We start from the raw sequence: 21721 nt of genomic DNA on the forward strand, positions 1-21721 counted from the left end.
AGTGATGATGCCGAGTTGGAAGCCACCAAGTTGGAGCCAACGAATCATCAGGCAGTCAATCCAGTCGAGGATGAGGATGACTAGAAAAGTCGGGCTAGCAAGAAGCTGTCAAAAGATGTGCCTGCTGCCTGTTAAAGATTCTGTTGAGAGGAAGTCTTTCAACGGGGGAGTATGTTGGCAGCAGCAGCAACGAAGTTACAATCACATTAATGATCTATATATATATAAATTTGTCGCCTGTGTGGCTTAACGGTTCTCTTTGTGCAACACTCTCTCTCTCTCTATCTCTCGAAAAAGGGCGCTCGCTCATTTCACAAAACTCTAGCTAATCGATCGTTAGTTAATCTCATTGTGAAAAGGTTTAGCAATTGGCTTCACGCCTCTAATAAACATAGTGTTGGTGAAAAGACTAAGCTAGGCTTCTAGTCTAAATATATTAAATAAATTTTATAAAGTAAATAACTTAGTATTATTAAGTATTAAAAATAAAGCTATCAAAAAGCTGATAGCGCAAACAAATTTAAAAGACAAGTTTGAGAAGCACACAAACCGTAACAAAAAATAACCACAAAATATAAAAACCCAGATCCGCACTAATAATTAAACTTTGATACATATACATATACACATCAGCTTGAACTTTTATACGATTTAGGCTGCAGCTTTTCCCAAGCTAAGCTTGAAGCTTTCGGCTTCGAATTTATCTTTGGAGCTTTGAAAGCTCAAAGTCGGTGGCGCATGCGCAATAGGTGACGCCAATCGTAAGCTTTTGACTTGAATTAGATTGTAATGCTTACAGGTGCCAACAAAATTATATGCCCACGTGACACTCGAAAAATAAAAACAATTTATAGTCGAACATAGAAAAAAATTAACATTACAGAAATAATACAAAAAATCTATAAATTCACTATTAAGCCATGGCACCTAGTAAATACATAAAACAAAATTAATTATAATAAAAAAATTATCCACGGCAAAGACCACTTGAATTTGATGATGCTCCGTAATGTTTTGCCGTGTTGAAAATACAGCATTTTACACATGTTCCTCATTAATTTGTTGCACTAAAAATATTGTCTGTATTTTATTTGAGTTGGGTAATCCAGTGATCAAATGAATTTTCCACAACTCTAGCTATAAAAATTGTTCGTTGCTCCGTGCACACTGTTTCCAAAAATTTCATATATTTACATGTTTCTTCCGAGACATTAAGTGTCGCCTCTTGTTAGTTGCTTTTAGACGACGAGATTGTGCGCTTCGAAAATAATTTTCTAACAGAATAAAACAAAACGATCGTTAAATACAAATATGAAAGCATTATTACTTAATAGTTATCTTGGAGTGAGTATATATTTATATATATTTCATCTAAATGAACAATAGTAATATTCGAACTTCGGTCCAATATTTGAATGTCGGCAGATTTACTCCGGTCTTCAAATGTATGTAATCTTCGGTTTGCCTGAAAAATTCATTTGTTGTTGTCCTATTACATTATGAAAAAAGCTTCATAACATATTTAAAAACACTATGTCTATTAAAATCTAGTACAAAACATACCATAAAATTGTGCAAAGATCTGGCATAAACTATACATAAATAAATATTTGATAATATTATTGATCAGCATTAACAGGCAAGTCAATCCAACCATGTTATATGTGCAGATAGACATCTATTTATTTCTATGTAAACTTATCCCTGAGCTTAAATGCTATTTTGATTTGCAAAAATATTTCTTTTTGCTATAATCAGTTTATTTGTTGGAATCAGAGTAAATTCACTGTATAATTCTGTAAATCCATGTTTAAAAATATTTTGCTTATTGTTTTCTAATATATAAACCAATCGCACAAGTAACTCTGGTTTTTTACCTGTTGAACCAACTCTATCATAAGCCTCCTACTATCATAACCTCGTCATTTTTAAATTGTACCGCATATTGTTTGCGATTGATCGATCGCAGGCGACAAAATTTCCTTTAAGTTTCTTAGTAACTAGCCTTGAGATGCGCTGGCAAGAAATCTTGCAAAACTTGATCACTCTCGGCTCTCAAAATGTAAGGAACAGAACATTCACATTTCGGAGCTTTTTCTTGGAATTGCTTATAAAAGATCTAATGGCGGAAAAGCTCAGCCTTTTTTCCTCGATGTTATACCCCAACCAAATCAACAAACTCCACATTGGTTTGCTCCCCGGTGGGCACACGTGTGAGGTTATATCCGCGCGCCTTAAAATATAAGTAACAAGTTTCAATGTGGTGCACACAATTCAGCCAAAATATGAACAAAAATCCCGCAGTATGCAAGTATTACGCAAGTGTGCGAGTTCAAAATTGGAATTTATTTTTGCTGGTGCCCATTGGCAGTTTTCTCCACAAGTTCGACCGCCTAGCTGCGCGTGCGCAAAGCTTCCGCCAAAGCTTTTAAATCTCTATCCGCTGACGTCACAGCAGTGCATCACAACGCGCCGTCGAGCGAAACTGACGCTCTCGACATTTTATTTCTTCCTTAATTTTTTTATAAAATTTTAAAATTACCCGTAATAATTCCTTGGATAATTCGAACGGTAGCCTAAAAAAAAAATTTATAAATAAATAAATTTAAAAAAAAAACAACATATAATAACATAAGCATAACCTATTTAAAATATATATAGACCAACCACTAACGTACCAACACACATCCAACTTTCCAACGCTGGACATATGTAAGTGTAAAGCTCTTTTATATGTTACTATTGTTTTTTTAAGGCATATTAAGTTGTGCCGATAAAGCTTTCCGCACTTGTGGTTACATCCACCCGTATGGGAAAGAATATATGCCGTATCAGTTGGGTGAAAGCGTAATTTTATTTGCCTGCCTCTTTAAATATTGCATTTGCCAATAAAAAAATACAAAACAAAAAATAAAAAATAAAAAGAAGAATAATAAAAAAACCAATTACGTGCATATCGGCTAACTAAAAATATATTAAATCTATATATACATACTGAACAACACCTTACAAAAACAACCAACACTCCCTTTAAGCTCGTGCAATGCGAACAGCTAAGGCAAGCTTAGCAGGCACTGACCGTATGAAATATAGGTCCTGCGAGATCGGTTCGGCCACTTTCGCAAAATTTTTTTTCTGTCAAATATAAAATAAATAAATAGTTATTACAATTCCCGGGCACAGTGCGCACACCCCTTAATATTAAATATATTTTTTTTTTCAATTTAATTATCTTCTGATAGGGTTATGTTCACTTTTCAGTCCGAATTATATAAAATTGTAGTTTAATTCGTTTGCTAACCTTAATTAATTTTGTAGTTTAATAATTTGAATTAATTTTTTTAAATTGAAATCCCTTATTAATTATTAATTTTTCTCTTAATTTATATTAAATTATATTTTTTATATTAAATTAAAATTTTATTAATTTAAATCATGAAAGTAATTTGGCATAATTTCTCCATTCATTTTGTGAGCTTAGCAGGTTTCTCAAATTAATTTTGTTAAATTAAAATTATTTATTGAACTAACTAACGTAGTTTAGCGTACTTTTTTCGCTAATTTTGTAAAATCAACAGGGTTTTCAAATTCATTTTGTTAATTAAATTAATTTGTGTAGTTCATTTTGTTTAATTCAAATTTTGTTTGATTATTATTAAGATAATTATTTTTTTCATGCATTTTTTTAGGTGCATGTTTAAATTATTTTTTTTAATTATTAGCAGTAATTTTGTTAATTAAGAAAATCCTATTATGCGGCTGACGCTATTTCGCCTCTAATGTTATGTTATCGATATGAATAAACCTGGAAATTAATTGCGAAATGAAATGCCAGAAATCGTGACCGTTCCTGGGAGGCATTGTAATATAGTGAATTAGGATAAGGATACATAAAGGATCATCGATTGACGTCGCCTCAAAGATCATGGTTGGGTTAGGGTATGAACGCGAGTGTCGGCCACCACCGCAGACCTCGCCCGTTTTTAAAACACCCCGGACAGATGAAAGCCTATAGCAACATTAATTGGTCCGCTTGATCATAAGTATTTTGTTGTGTTTTCCTTTATATGCACATTTTTTTGACAATCGTCTCCTAGTTTCAGTGAGAATCCTAAAAATAATAAAATTGTATGTTCACTATTGAGGACTGGCAAAACCCCACCCCTCCCAAAAGAGCTACAGTCCAGAGTATTTCGTCCGCTGTGTCCTTCAATAATCATAAATGTTCCCCGAATTTTAGGTAAACGTTTTACAAACCCTTGTATGACCCGACTATCAATCTTGATGTCCTCTACGAACGTTCTGTCGACGAGTACACTACAAAATCTTATTTAAAATTAAGAGCATTTGTAAAATCTTAAAATATTAATGAAAAGATGTTTTTGAATGATATTATTAGACGAATATATGTATTTAGGCAATTACACAACGCTATCATTTTTATCATTAAAACCTTCTCGGTTGTTTTGCATAGGATTTTGATCGCGTCGATTTTTTTTCCTCTCCCTTTTCTTTTTTTTGTCGCTATCAAATATCAGACGTTCAAGTATTTCCATTTGAATATTCAAAATAGATGCGATCGCATACATGTGCTCCACACGTTCTCTGTACTCTGCCTGTCGAGTTTCCTCATCCTTATATTCCTCAACTTTCTCCGTGCTGCTCAATACACGCCTTTTGGCTCGAGCTTTCATTTGTGCAAGTTTATCGACGTTATCCAAGGTGTGTTGGATATTCTCAGCCACAGTACGATTGTGGCGTTTGTATTCCTTTCTTATAAAAGGCAACGACTTATAGAATCTATAGACACCATAATATTCCACACGCAAGAATTGCCAAAATGTGATTTCTCGCCTGAAATTGGCATTGCGCTCAGACTTTGCAATCGTAAAATAATCATGGATCGTTGTAATAAACACATTGACTAGCAGCACAGAAACCACAAATCCTAAGGCAGCATACATTAACATGCCAATAAATTTGCCACCATGAAAGAGATCCGATGGATTGAGCTGCTGACTGAAGCCAACCGAGAAGCACAATGCTGTAATAACACTGCTTACCGGTTGAACAAAGTGGGGGCTGTTATTGCCGTTGATGATAGTAAACGCAATGCCAAATGCCATTAAGATGATTAGTATTGCCAGGGCAGTGATGGCCAAAGCCTTCCAGGCAAGATACAGGGTGTTCGTAAATAGCTGAAATACTTTCGAGAACTGCAACACTTTCCACAATCGCAGCGTAGTTATGCAGATTAGAAATCCAGTCAATATGTTTGTCAGCATATACAAGCGCGCCGGCTTTCGAAAGTCGAGAAATGACATCTTATTGGAGAACGCCAAACTCTTCAGCAGCGACGATATCAGTATTAAACGTACGATGATAACAAATAACAAAAATACATTGAGAAGAACAATTATCAAGTCCAGTTTGTACCACATGCTCTTCAGCTTGTCAGGCTGATACCACAAGTTCACGATGAATGCCTGAATGAACTGTAATACGACTACCAAGTAGACGACCAACACCAGGATCACGATGTAGTGTAGCTGCAATGCATCATTAATCATCGCAATACTCTCACATGTCACATCTGGTATAACACTGCCAAATGGCAGTTGTTCCATTCGCAATGTGCACACGCTGAACATATCTGCATCCACATTGTAGAGGGTAAAGTCCATAAATACCGCTGACGTGTTATAGTTAAGCCATTGGTTATCAGTAAGAAAATCAAGTATTTTCATGCTGTTCTGCCTGCTGCGGGCAAGCAATGCGACGTACCCACAAAGTTCCGGATAATACAGAAATTTACCAACGTGATCAAAGTTTAGAAGTACGCTGGATGTAAAATCGTGTTGCCCATTTATGGGTAGCCACGGATCGTAGACGCGCCAATATTTGTGGGTATAGAGCAGTCGTTGGTAAGGCAACTTCCAGCCGGGCATATACATAAGATCTGTAAATTTGGGAACACCCCAGCCGAAGTCCTCTTTGGCCAGGCGCAACTGGCGCAGCCGAACGACGCCAAGTATTTTATTTTGTTCGGAGTGGACCCAGGATGCGCCCTCGCTCGTACCTTCGTTGAAGGCATCGACTAGCGATGACTTTACAAAATCGAAAAGCTGATTAAGGTGATTAATCTCCTTTAGTCCAATATATTCGGAATGATTACGCATGAGCAGATATTTCATTTTGGCCGTGTTGTAGTACATTAGCTGGTCACGTGGCAACACCACCACGCAGATTAAGATGAGAAAGTACTTCCCATAGAGCAACAGATCTTTTACAATATCCTTGTATTCATGGTTCAAGGTCTGGTTGCGGTAGCGCTCGGTGATCAGCATCTGAACGCGCATACTGCTCAGCCGTTGCTTGAGGAAATTGAGGCGGTTATAGTCCTTTTCGTCTTCTTTTGTGTCTTTGCGATGCTTGGCCATGCTTCGTGGCCAAAAAGCCATATCAATGGAAATTATTAGATATTTAATTGGATCTGCGATTACTGTTTGGAAGAACAATACAATCAGTATTATCAGTAGAAGATTTTTCCCATTTGTCGACTCGTGCTCAAAGCCCGAATAGGTAATCATCAAAAACACGCATGTCAGTATAATAAAAACTGTGAATGCAAAAAACCATTTATGTCTTGTGTGTCTGTCCATTGCTTTTACTTTATTCTAGAAGTATTGCAAAAATGTTCCACTCGTTTTTAATTTGAACAAAACAATGTTCTTACTAGGGAAAATATTAAGAAATATTTCAAATGATTTCCAGACAAATTCGATCAACTTTTTTACAAATTATGACTGACATGTAAGCAAATCTAATTTCTCAACAAATTGAAACTGTCAACTTTTCAGTTGTCATTAATTTGTTCGCAATAATGTATTAGGCAGAGTACTGATAGCATTAAGCAAATATCAGCATGCAATATAACGTACACGGTTGTATTCAGCGAGAGTACAAGAAGCGCTGTAACAACTGTAATTAACATAATCTTTACCTGCAATAAACTCAATTTTAATGTGGAGACCGAACTGAGTAGTACTGTGATTGTCGAGGGTAGAGAAATGGTTAAAGAAAGGCTGTACCAAAATCTCAAAAATGTGATTGTGAACCTACCACAAAAAGTATTTTATTTCTAAATTGCTTAAGTCAAGTTATGAAGCTCAATAAGCTTAACGATGCAGCGCATTATTTTCCCAAAAAAAGCTGTTTATTTAATCGTTTATTTTCTACGAAATGTACCGAATTTGATGAAATCAGAAATATTTGCAGGCCTGAGACACTCCTCTAATTAATAAATATAAAAAGTAATTAAAAGAAATAACAAAAACAACAAAAAAAAAACAATTTTTAAAATTTTTTAATTTAAATTCAATGCAACCGTGCATCTATAAATATGTTTGAGTCCAGCATTGCGTCAGTCTTAAATAAACTTTTGTTGAGTACACAACGCTGGTGGTACTTCTTTATATTTTCCTATCCAGGCATTCCCTGGCACGTGGAATCTTCGCTCTAACACTAATAAACGATAAGTGATAATAAAGTAATAATAAACAATCATTTTAACATGAATAAAAGTAGACATACAAAATATAATTGGCATATTAACAAAAATTTTAGTCTATTTCACCGTTATTGTTCACATTCTAACTCTTTGCGCGGCGGGGGTTAACAACAATAATTGGAACCAAAACTATCTGCCAAAGCTGCGCCCTTCCTGTCGAAGCGATTTACATGCAGTCGGAGCGCTTGTTAGCAGCCGGTTAGATATGCGGGCTATGCATAAAATAAGATTGTTCTACGCAGCCTCTGGCTCAGTCGTATATTTGCTGCCGCCACTTGTTGTCCTTTTTGTGGTTCCTTGTTTTTTATCCTGGCTTTGGACATTGTACAAAATCATGCTTTTATGTTGTCTATCCGTCTGTATGAACGCAACTGTTTTCGACCCCCTTAAAGCTAGAGCCTTGAAACTTGTGCCGACGGCAGACAAAGTGTCAATCGACAATATCAAATCGATAAAGCCACATATCCTCCACAATTTTAAAGCTACAGTCACCAAATTGAGTTGGTAGGTTGTTACCGATGTCCTTCAACAATCGGCATATGCTACGCCCATCTCAAGCACCCCGCCTATATTTCATTATAGTGTCACCAAATTTGAAAGGCAACTTGTTGGTAGCCCTCTTAAAATACCGCCGCCACAAGGACCTTAGGGCTTAAAAATCAGAAGTGCACACAAGTTCCTCAATTTTGCGTGTACATAAAATGTTATATGCGCTCCTCTCAATAACTGTCTATCAGGTCGAAATCTGGGCCTGATGCAGTTGCGGCGAATTCGCTCTCTTTCGCCCTCTCTCTTTCTAACGCAGGTGTTCAGCCATTTAAGCGTGTCTGATACACATGTCCATTAGGACATGTGCCGTTAGTGTGTGAGGAGTATTGTGGGCGCAATATTGTTGTCCATACTCACACTGACGGCAGACAATGGTTAGCGCCAGCAAAAAGGCAGTGGAAAATTACCAAAAGCATCACGCCCCCAAAAAGATCACGCCAGTACAGCTTGGTACAGTACAAACAAAAGGTGGCCAAGGCCTATAAAAGAATCGCAGCAGCACAAGGCGAGGGCTGTGTGAATATATAAGCGAGTCTGCGCGAACCTATAAACGAGAGAGAATCGATCTGTGCAAAAAGTGAAAGTGAGTCGGTCGCAATCCCAAAGACAACGAGATACGTGAACGCAAGATACAAATGACGAGTGCAAGGGCACTGTGTATTGAAGGACTCAAACAGAACACAAGGATCAGTTCAAGAATCACAGGACATCGAGGTCCTGAAATTAGGTGCGAAATGTATATCCTTGCCACGCTCGAATTGTGGCAACTGGCGATATCCGCGAAGAGCCAATTGAAGCAAGCGAGGCTTGGCCTGTGATTAGCCAGAGAGTGAGACACGCAAATCCTGACTCACAGGTGTACTAGAGGCTGGTTCCTTTGGGAACAAGGAAACCGCTAGTCATGGTGAGCAGCTGGTGTGCTGGACGGAATATCTGGCGGGCAGGCTGAGATCCTGGAGTTGCGTAGCTGATGGGCGGAGTGCCTGGGGCAGATTCTTGCGCACAGAAGCTCGAATCAAACCTGACCAAGGATACCGATGAATTGCGAGATGCCACTGAGCGAGTAGCCATTAAGTGATCAGATACTAACATTGGAAAGTGTAATTTCCAACAATATAAGTGCGATAAATAAAATCAAGTTGAATATATATATATATATATATATATATACCCTCTGTTTTAATATACATTTTTTGCTCGAATTCTCAGATCGACTGAAATAATTTAGAACACATAATATATATTAAAAAAAAAAACTATAATAATAAAAATAAAAGTGCTAGATATGGAGCAGAATTCGATGTGGAGTTATCCGGAACTTTGGATGCTATGCGCAGACAATTTGGAGAGTGGGTGAGTACTCACGAAAACAGATTGCCATATAGCACAAGATTGGAAGAACTATCGGCGATTCATGGCAGACAATCGCCTGCTAGAGAAACTGAAAATGTTGCGGATTCGAGAGAGTCGACGAATATAAATTTCGTTCAGCTGAGCATCCCGACATCCAGAGCAGCAGCGCGGGCTGGAGACGCCAATCAGACTCTTTGCGGGGTAGCGTCCACACCACAGCCACAAAGAAAAATGTCCACAAACGAACAAACGACACGAACTGTGTCCCAGAAATACCCCAAAGTAGCGAAACAAGTCCGCGAATGGAATTTTCGTTTCGGCGGCACCACTCATTCCCAGGGCCATGCCCGAATTACTTCAGGGAATGGCTCTTAAGTGGTACATAGCCAACAACCAGCACTGGACGAGATGGGTAGCATTTGTCCAAAGTTTTCAGGAGTATTTTCTACCAAGAGACTACTTCGAAAACTTGAAGGACGAATTTACCCGTGACCGATGCCCAGCCAAGTCAACGGGGATCTAGGATCGTGTGGCGTGAGGGGTGCCAAAACCGAGTAAAGACATCGATGCGAGGCACGCGGGTTTTCCACAGGGAATAAAAATAAATAAAAATAAAAATAAAATAAAACAACAAAAAAAACCCAGACATTCTTGCTATTTATATTTTCAGCTCTTTTTTATCTTTAGGTTAGAAAGTGGAATATTTCCACTGCCAAAGAAAGAGGGGGAGTGTGAGGAGCCATATAACTATACACGTGTGAGTATGCATGTATATGTACTCGTATATTTATGATTATTAATTATATATATATATATATATATATATATATATATATTCATGGATGTGCATGCGAGATGCATATTAGCGTGCATTATATGCGCCCCTCACCATAACTGTCTATCAGGCCGAAATCCGACTCTGATGCAGTTGCAGCGAATTCGATCTCTTTCGCCCTAGGCAATGGAAAATTACCAAAAAGAACACGCCATCTTGGTACAGTCCCGACAAAAGGAGGCCAACCAAGTGTAGTAGTCGTTCAATAATAATTTTTTTTTGGTACAATTCTTGGTCCACTCTAAATTAGTTGATGGTGATTAGGTGGCCGCTCAAGCGAAGAGATATGCAGATAACCGACTAGAATAGAACCACTCAAAACGCAGCACGAAATCGCTCACTCAAGAAGAGCTCAGCAAGAAGCTTTTCAATAAGCGCACGGTTCAAGCGAGGTCTCGTTGCGGGCAAACTGTCAAGGTTATTGAAGGAAAGAAGTCGTGTACTTAGCAAATCGACAGTGTATAAAACATAAAATAAAACACGTGATTGTAACTCCAAAGAGTATTACAGAGTATTTTATATATACATTGTGAAATTTATAAATTTATACGACAATGAACATATTAATATAAAAAAAATTTAACGATTACATTTCTTACTATCAGTGATTAAGCGAGACACTCAAAGTAATTTAGAGCGTTTCGCCAATTGCGAAATTAGCTTGTCGAATAGTGCTAAATTTATCAGAGGATTTATGATCTGCTCAAACTTTATGATCTGTTCACACATAATAAACTCGGAATTATTTGATTGCAAACTGTTTATTGTCTCCTGGACAGTAGAGAATATCCGCTCAATCGGGATCCGTGGGATGAAGTTGCTCTCTTGGGTTAAACACTCCTTCGCACTTTCGTCCCGCTGACTAGCGACGCTTCCGATGTCGACTCAATGGAATAAAGCCAAATAACTTTGTCGGGTTATATCATTCCCTCGGTGTAAATTATCCCCCGCGTGTAGCTTGCTAGAAATAGTGGCAGGTCTGGTATTTTCTCTTTCCCAAAAAAAATTGCCTAGAACGGTTTGAATTGGTTCGGTCGAATGCTTTTCTTTTGCCAATTGTGGTTTTAGTCACTGTCGATTTGCTATGGACACGACTTTTTTCTCTCAATAATCTTGACAATTTGACCGCAACAAGACCTCAGCTTGAACCGTACGCCTATTGAAAAGCTTCTTGTGCTGCTTTTTGAGTTGTTCTATTTTTTTTAGGTTATCTGCTTATCTATTCGCTTGAGCCGCCGCCTAAGCACCAACAACTAATTTCGAGTGGACCAAGAATTGTGCCAAAAAATGTTAAAAGATAATTACCCGACATAGTACAAAATTTCCGCAAAACGACTCGTTACAAATAGTTATTTATAGTTGATTTTCTAACTTTGAAAAAGATGCATGGGAGCGTCTTGAGACTATGTTTTATTTTTTTAGCAAATTAGTTAAGGATTTTTCCACAAAAGCTATACCTCTTTATGACTTGGTGAGAAGACAAGAAATTTGAATTCGGAGCTGTTGAATTAGAATGCTTTGAAAAATTAAAATATCTTGTAGAAGGAATTGACAGAAATCAGATCCGATAGAACCGCATTGCGATGTTAGTGCGATAGGGTTCGGATGGATCCTGATACAGAAAAAGGGTGATGGAAAATTATATTCAGGATTTTACTTTTCTAAGCGTCAAAGACGTTAGTAAAGTACCTCAACATTAATTTGGAAAACTTTTCAAATATACAAAAACGACTATACTGAACAAAAAAGAGCTAATCACTTGAATGATACGTTGGGCTAGTACATGTTAGAGCATATATCGGGGAACAGAATGTAACACGTGGATGCGTTTAGTAGAAACGTTAAAATGTTGGCAATAGACACAAATATATTGGAAGAAAATTTAATTATCTTCCAAAATAGAGGTAACAAACTGCTAAAGTTAAAAAAAGATTTACAAAGTACAGAACACAGGTATTCTGAAATGAGAAATTGCATAATTTACAGAAAGAAATACAGCAATAGCCTTTTGTTTTGTATGCCTGAAGAAATGGAAAGTTATTTTCTTTATAAATACCATAACGAATTCGGACATATTGGTATAGACAAGATGGTAGACATATCAATAACTTACTGGCTTGCAAACATCAAGGCTAAGACAATGATACATATTTGAAACTGTTTCCAGTGTATACGTATATATATCACTTTGGCCGGTTGACACAGGTACGTCGAACAAATACATAAAGTAGACGTTTTCACAAAATTTGTTAGGCTCTATCCAACTTATAGATGGAGAAAAAACTAACATTGGGAAGTAGTGGTGGAAACAGTCGTACACAGAATAGACAATACGATTCAATGGACAATAAAACAACATTCTAACAAAATGCTATTTGGAATAGAGTAAGAAAAAAAGATTCTCGTTCGCAATAGTTTGAAAAATATGTTGGATCGTGCAGATTTTTCTGAAGGAATTCGATCAGATAAAGACGCTCATCAAAATTACGTTGAGGCATACAACAAGCAATTGACTCAATACTCATATTGGAATTCGCTCAGGAGATGTAGCAGGAAAAGTATTCATAGCACTAAGTACAACAATGCAGTACAATACACTACACGCTTGCATCTCGCGCTTTATGCCATCACGCTCAACACAACTATAGATAGGTAACAATATATAATACTAAATATTATAATAATAAGCTTATAAAATATCAAAGAAATGAAATAGCCTTCTTCAACGTCATCCGTTGGATCTAATTAGACATTTTCAGCTTCGAATAGCATGTGGTCAAGTAGTTCCATTTGGGTCTGCATGATAGCCGCAACAGTGAACAGTCGTTCAATACGACGCTTATACTCAGCGTGCTTAATGCTTTCGGATTTTTCGGATGCTTTCAATTTCACTTTGTGGTCCAAAATACGTTTTATGTTCTCGGCAACTGTGCGGTTATGCCGCTTGTAGGCCATTTTGAAAATTGCCATCCTTTGAAAGAATTTAAATATGGCGGCGTATTCGACTCTCAGGAATTGCAGAAAGTTAATATTTTCTTCATGTTTCTCATCTCGCATACGCTTTGCACGCGAAAAATAATCGTTAATTATTGAAACAAATAGATTTGTCATCAGCAAGGCAACGAAAAATGCCAAAATTAGATATAAAACCAAGCCCAGCAACCGACCACCATAAAATAGATCATTTGGCGTGATTTGTGAGCTGAAGCCAAAAGAAAAGCACAACGACGATATAATACTCTTGAACAGCTGGCTAAAGCTATCCGCATTGTTTCCATTTATAGTGACAACTGCAATACCGAACCCCACTAAAAATGTTAGAATTATCATGGCAGTACTAGCCAGCGCCTGCCACGCTGAGTACAACGTGGAAGCGAATAGTTGAAAGACGCTGGCAAACTGCAGCACACGCCACAAACGCATGGTGGTAAGGCAGACAAGAAAGCCAAGCATGTTGCGGGTCCATTCATGCAGGCGGGTAGGCATACGGAAGTCAAGAAACTCGAGTTTGCTGGAACTCTCGACCTTTGCAAGCAGCTGCGATACCATAAATTCCTGTACGCTTACTAAAATAATCACTGTGATGTTGAGCACAAAGATAATCAAATCCAACTTGGTCCACATGCTGCGCAGCTTGATCGGCTCATACCATATCACCATAACCAAAGCCTTGAAGAATTGTATGACCACAATTATGTAGATGATCAGTACGATGAGGCCACCTTTTCCCAGCTGCGCAACGAAATGCAGTTTTGCACTGATTATCCTTGCGTTGGACAGAATAGTCCCAAAGGGCGTTTGTTCCACGAGTAAAGTGCATATGGTGAAGATATTCGCATCGGCATTGAAGAGAGTAAAATCCATGAAAACTGCCGTTGTTTTCCACGTAAGCCAATGCTTCTCCTGGAGGTATTCAATCACCCTCATACTATTGTCATAGCTGTTTGAGAGCAGTGTTACATAGCCCTCCATCTCCGGATAGCTCTGTAAATAACCGGGATAGTTATAGTTGAAAAAAAACTTATCGGTTCTACTGTAAGTCGGACTAATGGGCAGCCAGGGCTCATAGATGCGCCAATATTTGTCTGTGTATGATATTCGTTCATAAGGTAACTTCCATTTGGGCTTATAGTCGAGACTTGAAAACTCGACTGGTTTCCAGCCCGTGTGCGAATTTTCTTTTCTGCGCAGCTGACGCAGTCGCACCACTCCCAACATGCTAGTGTGATCGCCATACAAAATATTAAGATTTCCTATGTTGGTGGCATTCGTTTCGAAGGCCTTCACAAGTGAGATCTCAATGAACGGATAGAGTTGATCGAGTCTATTCACATGTTTCAGTCCCATGGTGTACGTGTGATTGTTCATAAAAAAGTCATTCAGTACGTTGCTATTGAAGTAGAGCAATTCGTCTTGGGTCACCAGCACCAGGCACATCAGTAGGAAGAAATACTTCCCATATAGCCACAGATCGTGTGCAATATTCTGATATCTCAAATTCAGTTTCTCGTTCCGATGATCCTCCGTTACCAGCAGCCGATAGCGCAACGAATTTAGCCGCATCTTTAGGTAATCCGTGCGAGTGTGGAGTTTTGCCTCACTATCCGTGGTGAAGGCAGACAACTTGCGCGGCCAGAAGGCCTCATCAATCGCCAACAGCAGGAATTTGATTGTATCAGCAACAAGGAATAGCATTACAGTCACCATAAACACGTTCACCAGAATCGAGATTATCTTCTGTTTCTCATGGTTAAAGCCAGAAAAACGTATTACGAAACCCACACAAATGAGTATTATAAGGATGGTCGTCGCGAAAAATAATTTATCCTTTTTTAGAAATGCTTTCATTTTGAACTAATTAGGTTTCTCAATAAATTTATACAATTCTAATGACATTACTGTTTGACTAATGCCTGTCAATGTCAAATAAGTTATTACAGGAGAAACACAGAATAGCAGTGTGGGATTTAATATCGGAGAGAAACGGACAAAAACAGTAAAATCTATCTGTCAACCTCATTGCCATTGCACCGATACTTTTGAGAGTAAGTAATTGAGTCAGTGGCGATATCAGTAATGTATTGGGGCAAGCGTAGTCAAAGCGGCTACCGAGTGGTAGAACAGCAAGAAGTTTTGGGGATTAAGATACAGATATTGGTAGAAACTGCAATTGATATGAACATCGGTTGGCATAGACGTTAAAGTTAAATTAGAACGATTGATAAAGTAAATTGCTTAATTGGAAGAGATTATAGCACTGGTCGCTGTAGAGCTGCAAACTGTCAAATAGATTTACATATAGTTGGCATAAAGTGCGGATTAGAAGACTACTGACTGACTTCGGTGATCGGGATGATGAGAGTCATCCTCATGATCAATCTCATCACTAGTTACCACTTTAAATTGTCCCAGCTTGCAACACCCCAAAATAGTTATTGATTGAAAAATGTTGAGGGCAGCATGACAAATTTGCTATCAATATTTTGTCAGAAGAAGATTGGTTCAATATGTTCAGAAAAAGGAGAGACGTTATACGAATAATTGTATGCTTTGATGGATATAGCAAGTCTTGTCAAAGTAGATAGAGCTGGGTAGAGTATTTTATATAGCATATTCCAGATTCTACCGCAAGGAAAATGTTCCAGGCCAGAAATGTAAACGTGTTAAAGACTCAGACTGAGGTAAAAACTCGTTATGCGTCTAAGACTGCAATCAAACATGAACCACATGCTGACGAATTTGTTAGTCAACCCAGCGTAGATGCGAAAACTGAAGGGAATTGTTTTAAAAGTGGTGTTTCTTCGTGTGTAAAAAGAAATTTTCCCAAACTGAATTTCAATTGTTTCAGTTATGGCCAAGCAGGTCACCGGGCAGCATAATGCAAATATAAATCAATAAGCAGATAAGCACCCTGTAATGGTGCGGATATTTAATACCCAAATATAATTTAATTGATGCATGCACATGTTAATGGCGGCGTATGTAATTGCAGATGTTCAATGACATATACATGTTGTTTCGGCCTCAAGTGAACGCAATAATAAATTTGTTGCTCGAACCCGCAGCTCGACTGAGTTTTAGCTTAGCTAAAACACAACCTAGTAAATAGGTTCGTTACAACTGGCGCCCAACTTTGGTGGTTGCAATAAATTAAAACACATAATATATATTAAAATAAAATAAAATAAAAATGGTTCGCGCGTGGGTGTACAATTTAAAAAAAGACGAAGTGCTGAAATATGGAGCAGAATTCGAAGTGGAGTTATCCGGAACTTTGGATGCTATGTGCAGACAATTTGGAGAGTGGGTGAGTACTCACGAAAACAGATTGCCATATAGCACAAGATTGGAGGAACTGGCGGCGATTCATGGCAGACAATCGCCGGCCAGAGAATCAGAAATGTTGCAGATGCAAGAGAGTCGACGAATATAAATTTCGCCCAGCTGAGCATCCCGGCAACAAGTGCAGCAGCGCGGACTCGAGGCGCCAATCATACTCTTTGGGGGTAGCGTCCACACCACAGCCACAAAGAAGAGTGTCTATAAACGAACAAACGGCACCGACTATGTCCCAGGAATACCCCAGAGTAGCGAAACAAGTCCGCGAATGGAATTTTCGTTTCGACGGTACCACCAAGCCTCTGGAATTCCTGTAACAAGTCGAATGGCCAGCAGATACATATGGATTGAACCTGAATTTAATTCCCAGGGCGATGCCCGAATTACTTCAGGGAATGGCTCTTAAGTGGTACATAGCCAACAACCAGCACTGGACGAGATGGGTAGCATTCGTCCAAAGTTTTCAGGAGCATTTCCTTCCAAGAGACTACTTCGAAAACTTGAAGGACGAAGTTTCCCGAAGACGGCACGCGATGCACGAACCGTTTAAAGTGTACATGGTAGAAATGCAGACGCTCATGTGGCCACTGCAGTATTCAGCGGAAAGAGAGCTTAATAAAATATACAACAACGGTCTCCCGGATTTACGAGCTTACGCCAGGCCTTACCAATTCAATAATTTGGCAGAATTGATGCATTTGGCAGAATTTATGCATTTGGCCGAAGCGTTCGAGGAGCTTGAAGCGGACAGGGAATAGCTGAGACAACAGAGCCGCATGGAATAACCGAGACACATGGATTCACCACGACGACGCATTGAGCCACCACAGACGCGTCAGGAAGCTCCAAAATATAGCCACAGGGAATCCGCTCAGAGACGTAATCGACCATGATGTATGGCAATGACACAACCAAGCATATCAGGAGCGGACCGAAGTCGGCACGAGATCCAGACCTGCCCCGAGGACGAGACGAGACAACATACAAACACATATATGAAATCCAGCGAGGTCATGCTGATTTTGCGGCCAGGAGGGACATATTGCAATTGAGTATACGAATCCTATGCTGGAATTTTGCTGGCTATGTGGACGATCGGAGTTCGCTCATCAGTATATTGTCCGTCGGGAAACGGGGGCGAGCGGAAGCCGAACAGGACAGCCCCAAGACGCTAATCGGAAGCCTACAGGATGAAGGAGCGCAGATGACAGCGGTTGTAGAGATCGGCAACAGTCGGTATAAGGCTACGATTGACACAGGGGCCACGAGTAGCTTCGTTAGCGAGAAGCTAGCTCATGGACTGGACAACGTAGGCCGACGGAGCGCAACCGAACGTCGAATCCGGATGGCAGATGGCCGAAACAGCGGACTCCGAGAACAGGCCGAGGTGAACATCAGACTAGGGCTGAGGAACATGGATATTGCCCTACTGATACTCCCAGGAGTCATCGACGACTTAGTCCTCGGATGGGACTTCTTGTCAGGCATGGGCACAGTTTTGGAGTGCGCAGGGTTGCTAGTAAGCATCCCAAAGCACGAGATCCACCAACAAGAGGAAAGATTGTCCGTAGCCACAATCAATTGATCAATTTTTGCAAGGAGAATTGGCGGCATTTGGGGATATAAAAGGAATATCGCCTCTAACTGAGCATCGTGTTGTCATGAGTTACGATCGGCCAATTAAACAGCGGTACTCCCCTAAAAATCCCAAAACGCAAGCCGAGATAAACAAAAGCATTCCTTTGCATATTTGGATGACATCATTGTGATCGGGAATAAGCGCGAGGAACACATGCACAACTTGCGAGAAGTGTTCCGACGGTTGCGAGTATCGAACCTGAGGATCAATGTGGACAAGTGCGACTTCTTCAAAACGGAACTTAAATACCTTGGCCATCAGGTGACCGAAGAAGGGATACGCACGGATCTGGAGAAAGTAGCTGCTATCGCCGAGTTGAAACCCCCTGGAAACGTAAAGGAACTACGACAGTACCTGGGAGTGGCATCATAGTACAGGCGGTTCGTACCAGATTTTGCCACCACAGTACACCCACTACACAAACTATTGAAGAAAGGTACAAAATGGGAATGGACAGGAGAGCACCAAGAAGCTTTCGAAAAGGTCAAAGCTAAGCTGACACAATCCCATGTGCTAGCATGCCCAGATTTCCCAAGGCCATTTTGCTTGCAGATGGATGATAGCAATTATGGCTTGGGAACGATACTGACCCAAAACTCAGAGGAGGCCGGACGGGTGATATCGTATGCAAGCGACCGAAAAAGAAAGCCTTGCGAGAATCTGGGGCATAAGGAAGCTATGACCGTGGAAGGATACCACTTCACTGTCATCACGGATCATATGGCACTGAAGTGTCTGAACTCCATCGAAAGCCCATCAGGCAGGATCGCGAGATGGACACTGCAACTGCAACAGTTCGACTTTGACGTCAAATACAGAAAGGGAAACCTTAATGTTGTTGCAGGCGTCCTATCCCGACAACCCCTGAAGGATACGTGCCTCAGAGTCTAGACTATGGACGACTCGATGGACCAGTCAAACAAAAGTTGTAATTGGATCCAAAAGTTGCGGTCTGACATAGCAAAAAATCCGAGGAAGTTCCCAGACTATAGTGAAGAATCCGGAAATCTCTTTAGACACATCCCCCAGAACCAAAGACGTTGGGACTAACCTCTACCCGAGCTGACACTGGCAGTTAACACCAGCGTCTCAAGCTCCACCGGGTACAGCGCGGCGTTCGTAACACAAGGCCGAGAGCCAAGGCTTCCAAAGGAAACGAGGTGACAGTCGGAACAGGCCAAGCAGCTCAAACACCGTTCGACAATGAGAGGAAATTAAAGGAAGTATTCGAAATTGTCCGGCGGAGCTTAGAAAAGGCAGCACAGGACCAAGCAAAGCACTACTACCTGCGTCGTAGACCGTTTAAACCCAATATCGGAGACAGAGTGTGAGTGAAATTACACCACTTGTCGAATGCAGCAGAAGGATTCGCGGCGAAGCTAGCACCGAGATACGGGGGCCCTTACCAGATAGTAGATTTTACATCGCCCGTAATATGCAAAACAAAAGGCATAACTGACAGGCGAATAAGGACAGCACACGTGAGTGACCTGAAGCCGCACAGCGACCAAAGGGATACGGGTGAGCCTGAAACTCTCAAACACTAAAACTTACCACAATTCTATACAACAACAATATATCAATATAGCAATTCCATAATTCACATTTTTTTCTTTCCCAACATAAAAAGAGAGGGAAAATAAATGTGGTTTTATACATATGTATATAACACATTTACAAATATATAAACAAATATAAACCCAAAAGGAAAGGGTATAAAAATAAATTAATATAAGCCCAAAAGGAAAGGGCATAAGCATAAACAAATATAAACCCAAAAGGAAGGGCATAAAAATGAATTAATATAAGCCTAAAAGGAGAGGGCATAAGCGTAAACAAATACAAACCCAAAAGGAAAGGGTATCAAAATAAATTAATATAAACCCAAAAGGAAAGGGTCTAAACATAAATAAATATAAACCCAAAAGGAAGGGTATACAAATGAATTAATATAAGCCTAAAAGGAAAGGGCATAAGCAAAAACAAATACAAACCCAAAAGGAAAGGGTATCAAAATTAATTAATATAAGCCCAAAACGCGTATACATAAATATGCAATAAACTTAAATACATACCAGCGCCCCAAGGCGGGCCCAAAAATCAAAAGCGAATGCGGCCCGGAACAAGGCGAATAGAGACAACAATTACGCTGATCAGCTTTACAGCGGGAGAGCGAAAAGGAAAACATGCAAAGAGAGCGCATGACCATGACCTACAATCGACCGCAAACGTACAAGCTAGAGATCAACGGCCGCTAAAACTTTCGCTCAGCAACACGCTTGCACATCTAAAGTGCAACGATAATATGTGAGCGAGTGCACATGCACGCGCAGCGAAAAGTTCATCACACCAAAACCTAATCAGCCGCGCGTTTGCGCACAAAAAGGGCAACAACCATTTTGCACATGCGCCGTTAGTTACTCACCCACACTAGAGCAGATGCGTGTATACAAAGGGCACCGTTGGTTACTCACTAATATCAGTGCAGACGTGCAGCATGCAAAACGAAAAAAAGGGGCAACAACAATTTATGCAGGTGCAGAGAGATGCACATAATTATATAGAGAGCACAAACACAAAGGAAGATAAAACGTCTGCGCTTGGAGATGCGTACCCGAAGGGCAAAAGAGAGCAGGCGTGCGCCCGAAGTACGACGTACTCGTATGCTTATCTCTTATACTAGTGCTTAGGCGTGTGCATTATAACTTTGAGAATGTGAATCATCATGTGAATCATCGGACGAGAAGAGGACGAAGAGTGGCACGAGGATGGAGGACAGGCACAGGGGCAGGGCGAATGCCCACAAATCCCGCCTCCTAAGCGAGGGCCTTCGCGGACGGCCGCTGGAGGCACCAGGTGACACTGGTGTATGTCTGGGAGGAGGAGGCGGGGTTGCCACCCACCTAGCAGCTGGAGAAGGAACAACCTCCCGCAGACCCCAACCCCTTGCAGCGACACCGGAGCCCAGCACCGCCCGCCGTGGGATCACCAACACCCACGCCGCCGGAGTGGAAACTCCCAATCCTGCGCCAGGCTTCGTACCCCGAGGCGGGACCCCGACCGACGCTCCAGCGACAAAGTTCAACTCCGGAAGTAGAAGCTGGATGGCAGGAGCTGCTACCTGGCATCACGGAGATGGCCGATGCCCAGCCAGGACCAAGTCGACGTGCGTCCGGGATCGTGTGGCAGGAGGGGCACCGCTATCAGCTAAAAACGTCAATGCGCGGCACGCGCGTCTTCCGCAAGGAGTAGCACCCAAAATACTAATACAACAAAAAAAAATAAATAAAAGCAATAAAAAAAAAGTCAAAACATAACCCCCCACCACCTCCGCGCCACCGAGGTACACACCCGACAAAAGGTGGCCAGCCACGGCCTATAAATGGAGTTGTGCGATTAAACACGAGAGGCTGCGCGCATATACACGGATTTCGGC

At 40.3% G+C, this 21721-nt stretch overlaps 2 protein-coding genes and 1 pseudogene across 2 annotated transcripts; 1 reads left to right on the forward strand and 2 right to left on the reverse strand.

Moving 5' to 3' along the window:
* Positions 1-4390: 4390 nt before the first annotated feature.
* LOC6558507 (polycystin-2) lies at positions 4391-6726 on the reverse strand. The gene has a single exon (XM_001985588.3). The coding sequence runs from the start codon at positions 6660-6662 to the stop codon at positions 4422-4424; it is 2241 nt and encodes a 746-aa protein (XP_001985624.2). The 5' UTR covers positions 6663-6726; the 3' UTR covers positions 4391-4421.
* A 6275-nt stretch (positions 6727-13001) lies between these two features.
* On the reverse strand, positions 13002-15155 carry LOC6557833 (polycystic kidney disease 2-like 2 protein). The gene has a single exon (XM_001985589.3). It carries the CDS (start codon positions 15153-15155, stop codon positions 13053-13055), a length of 2103 nt encoding a protein of 700 aa, XP_001985625.2. The 3' UTR covers positions 13002-13052.
* Positions 15156-17440: 2285 nt separating this feature from the next.
* On the forward strand, positions 17441-19335 carry LOC122322683 (annotated as a pseudogene).
* The last annotated feature ends 2386 nt before the right edge of the window (positions 19336-21721 follow it).

Source organism: Drosophila grimshawi, unplaced genomic scaffold (assembly GCF_018153295.1).
Source record: "Drosophila grimshawi isolate 15287-2541.00 unplaced genomic scaffold, ASM1815329v1 contig_537, whole genome shotgun sequence".
Classification (NCBI taxonomy): Eukaryota; Metazoa; Arthropoda; class Insecta; order Diptera; family Drosophilidae; genus Drosophila; species Drosophila grimshawi.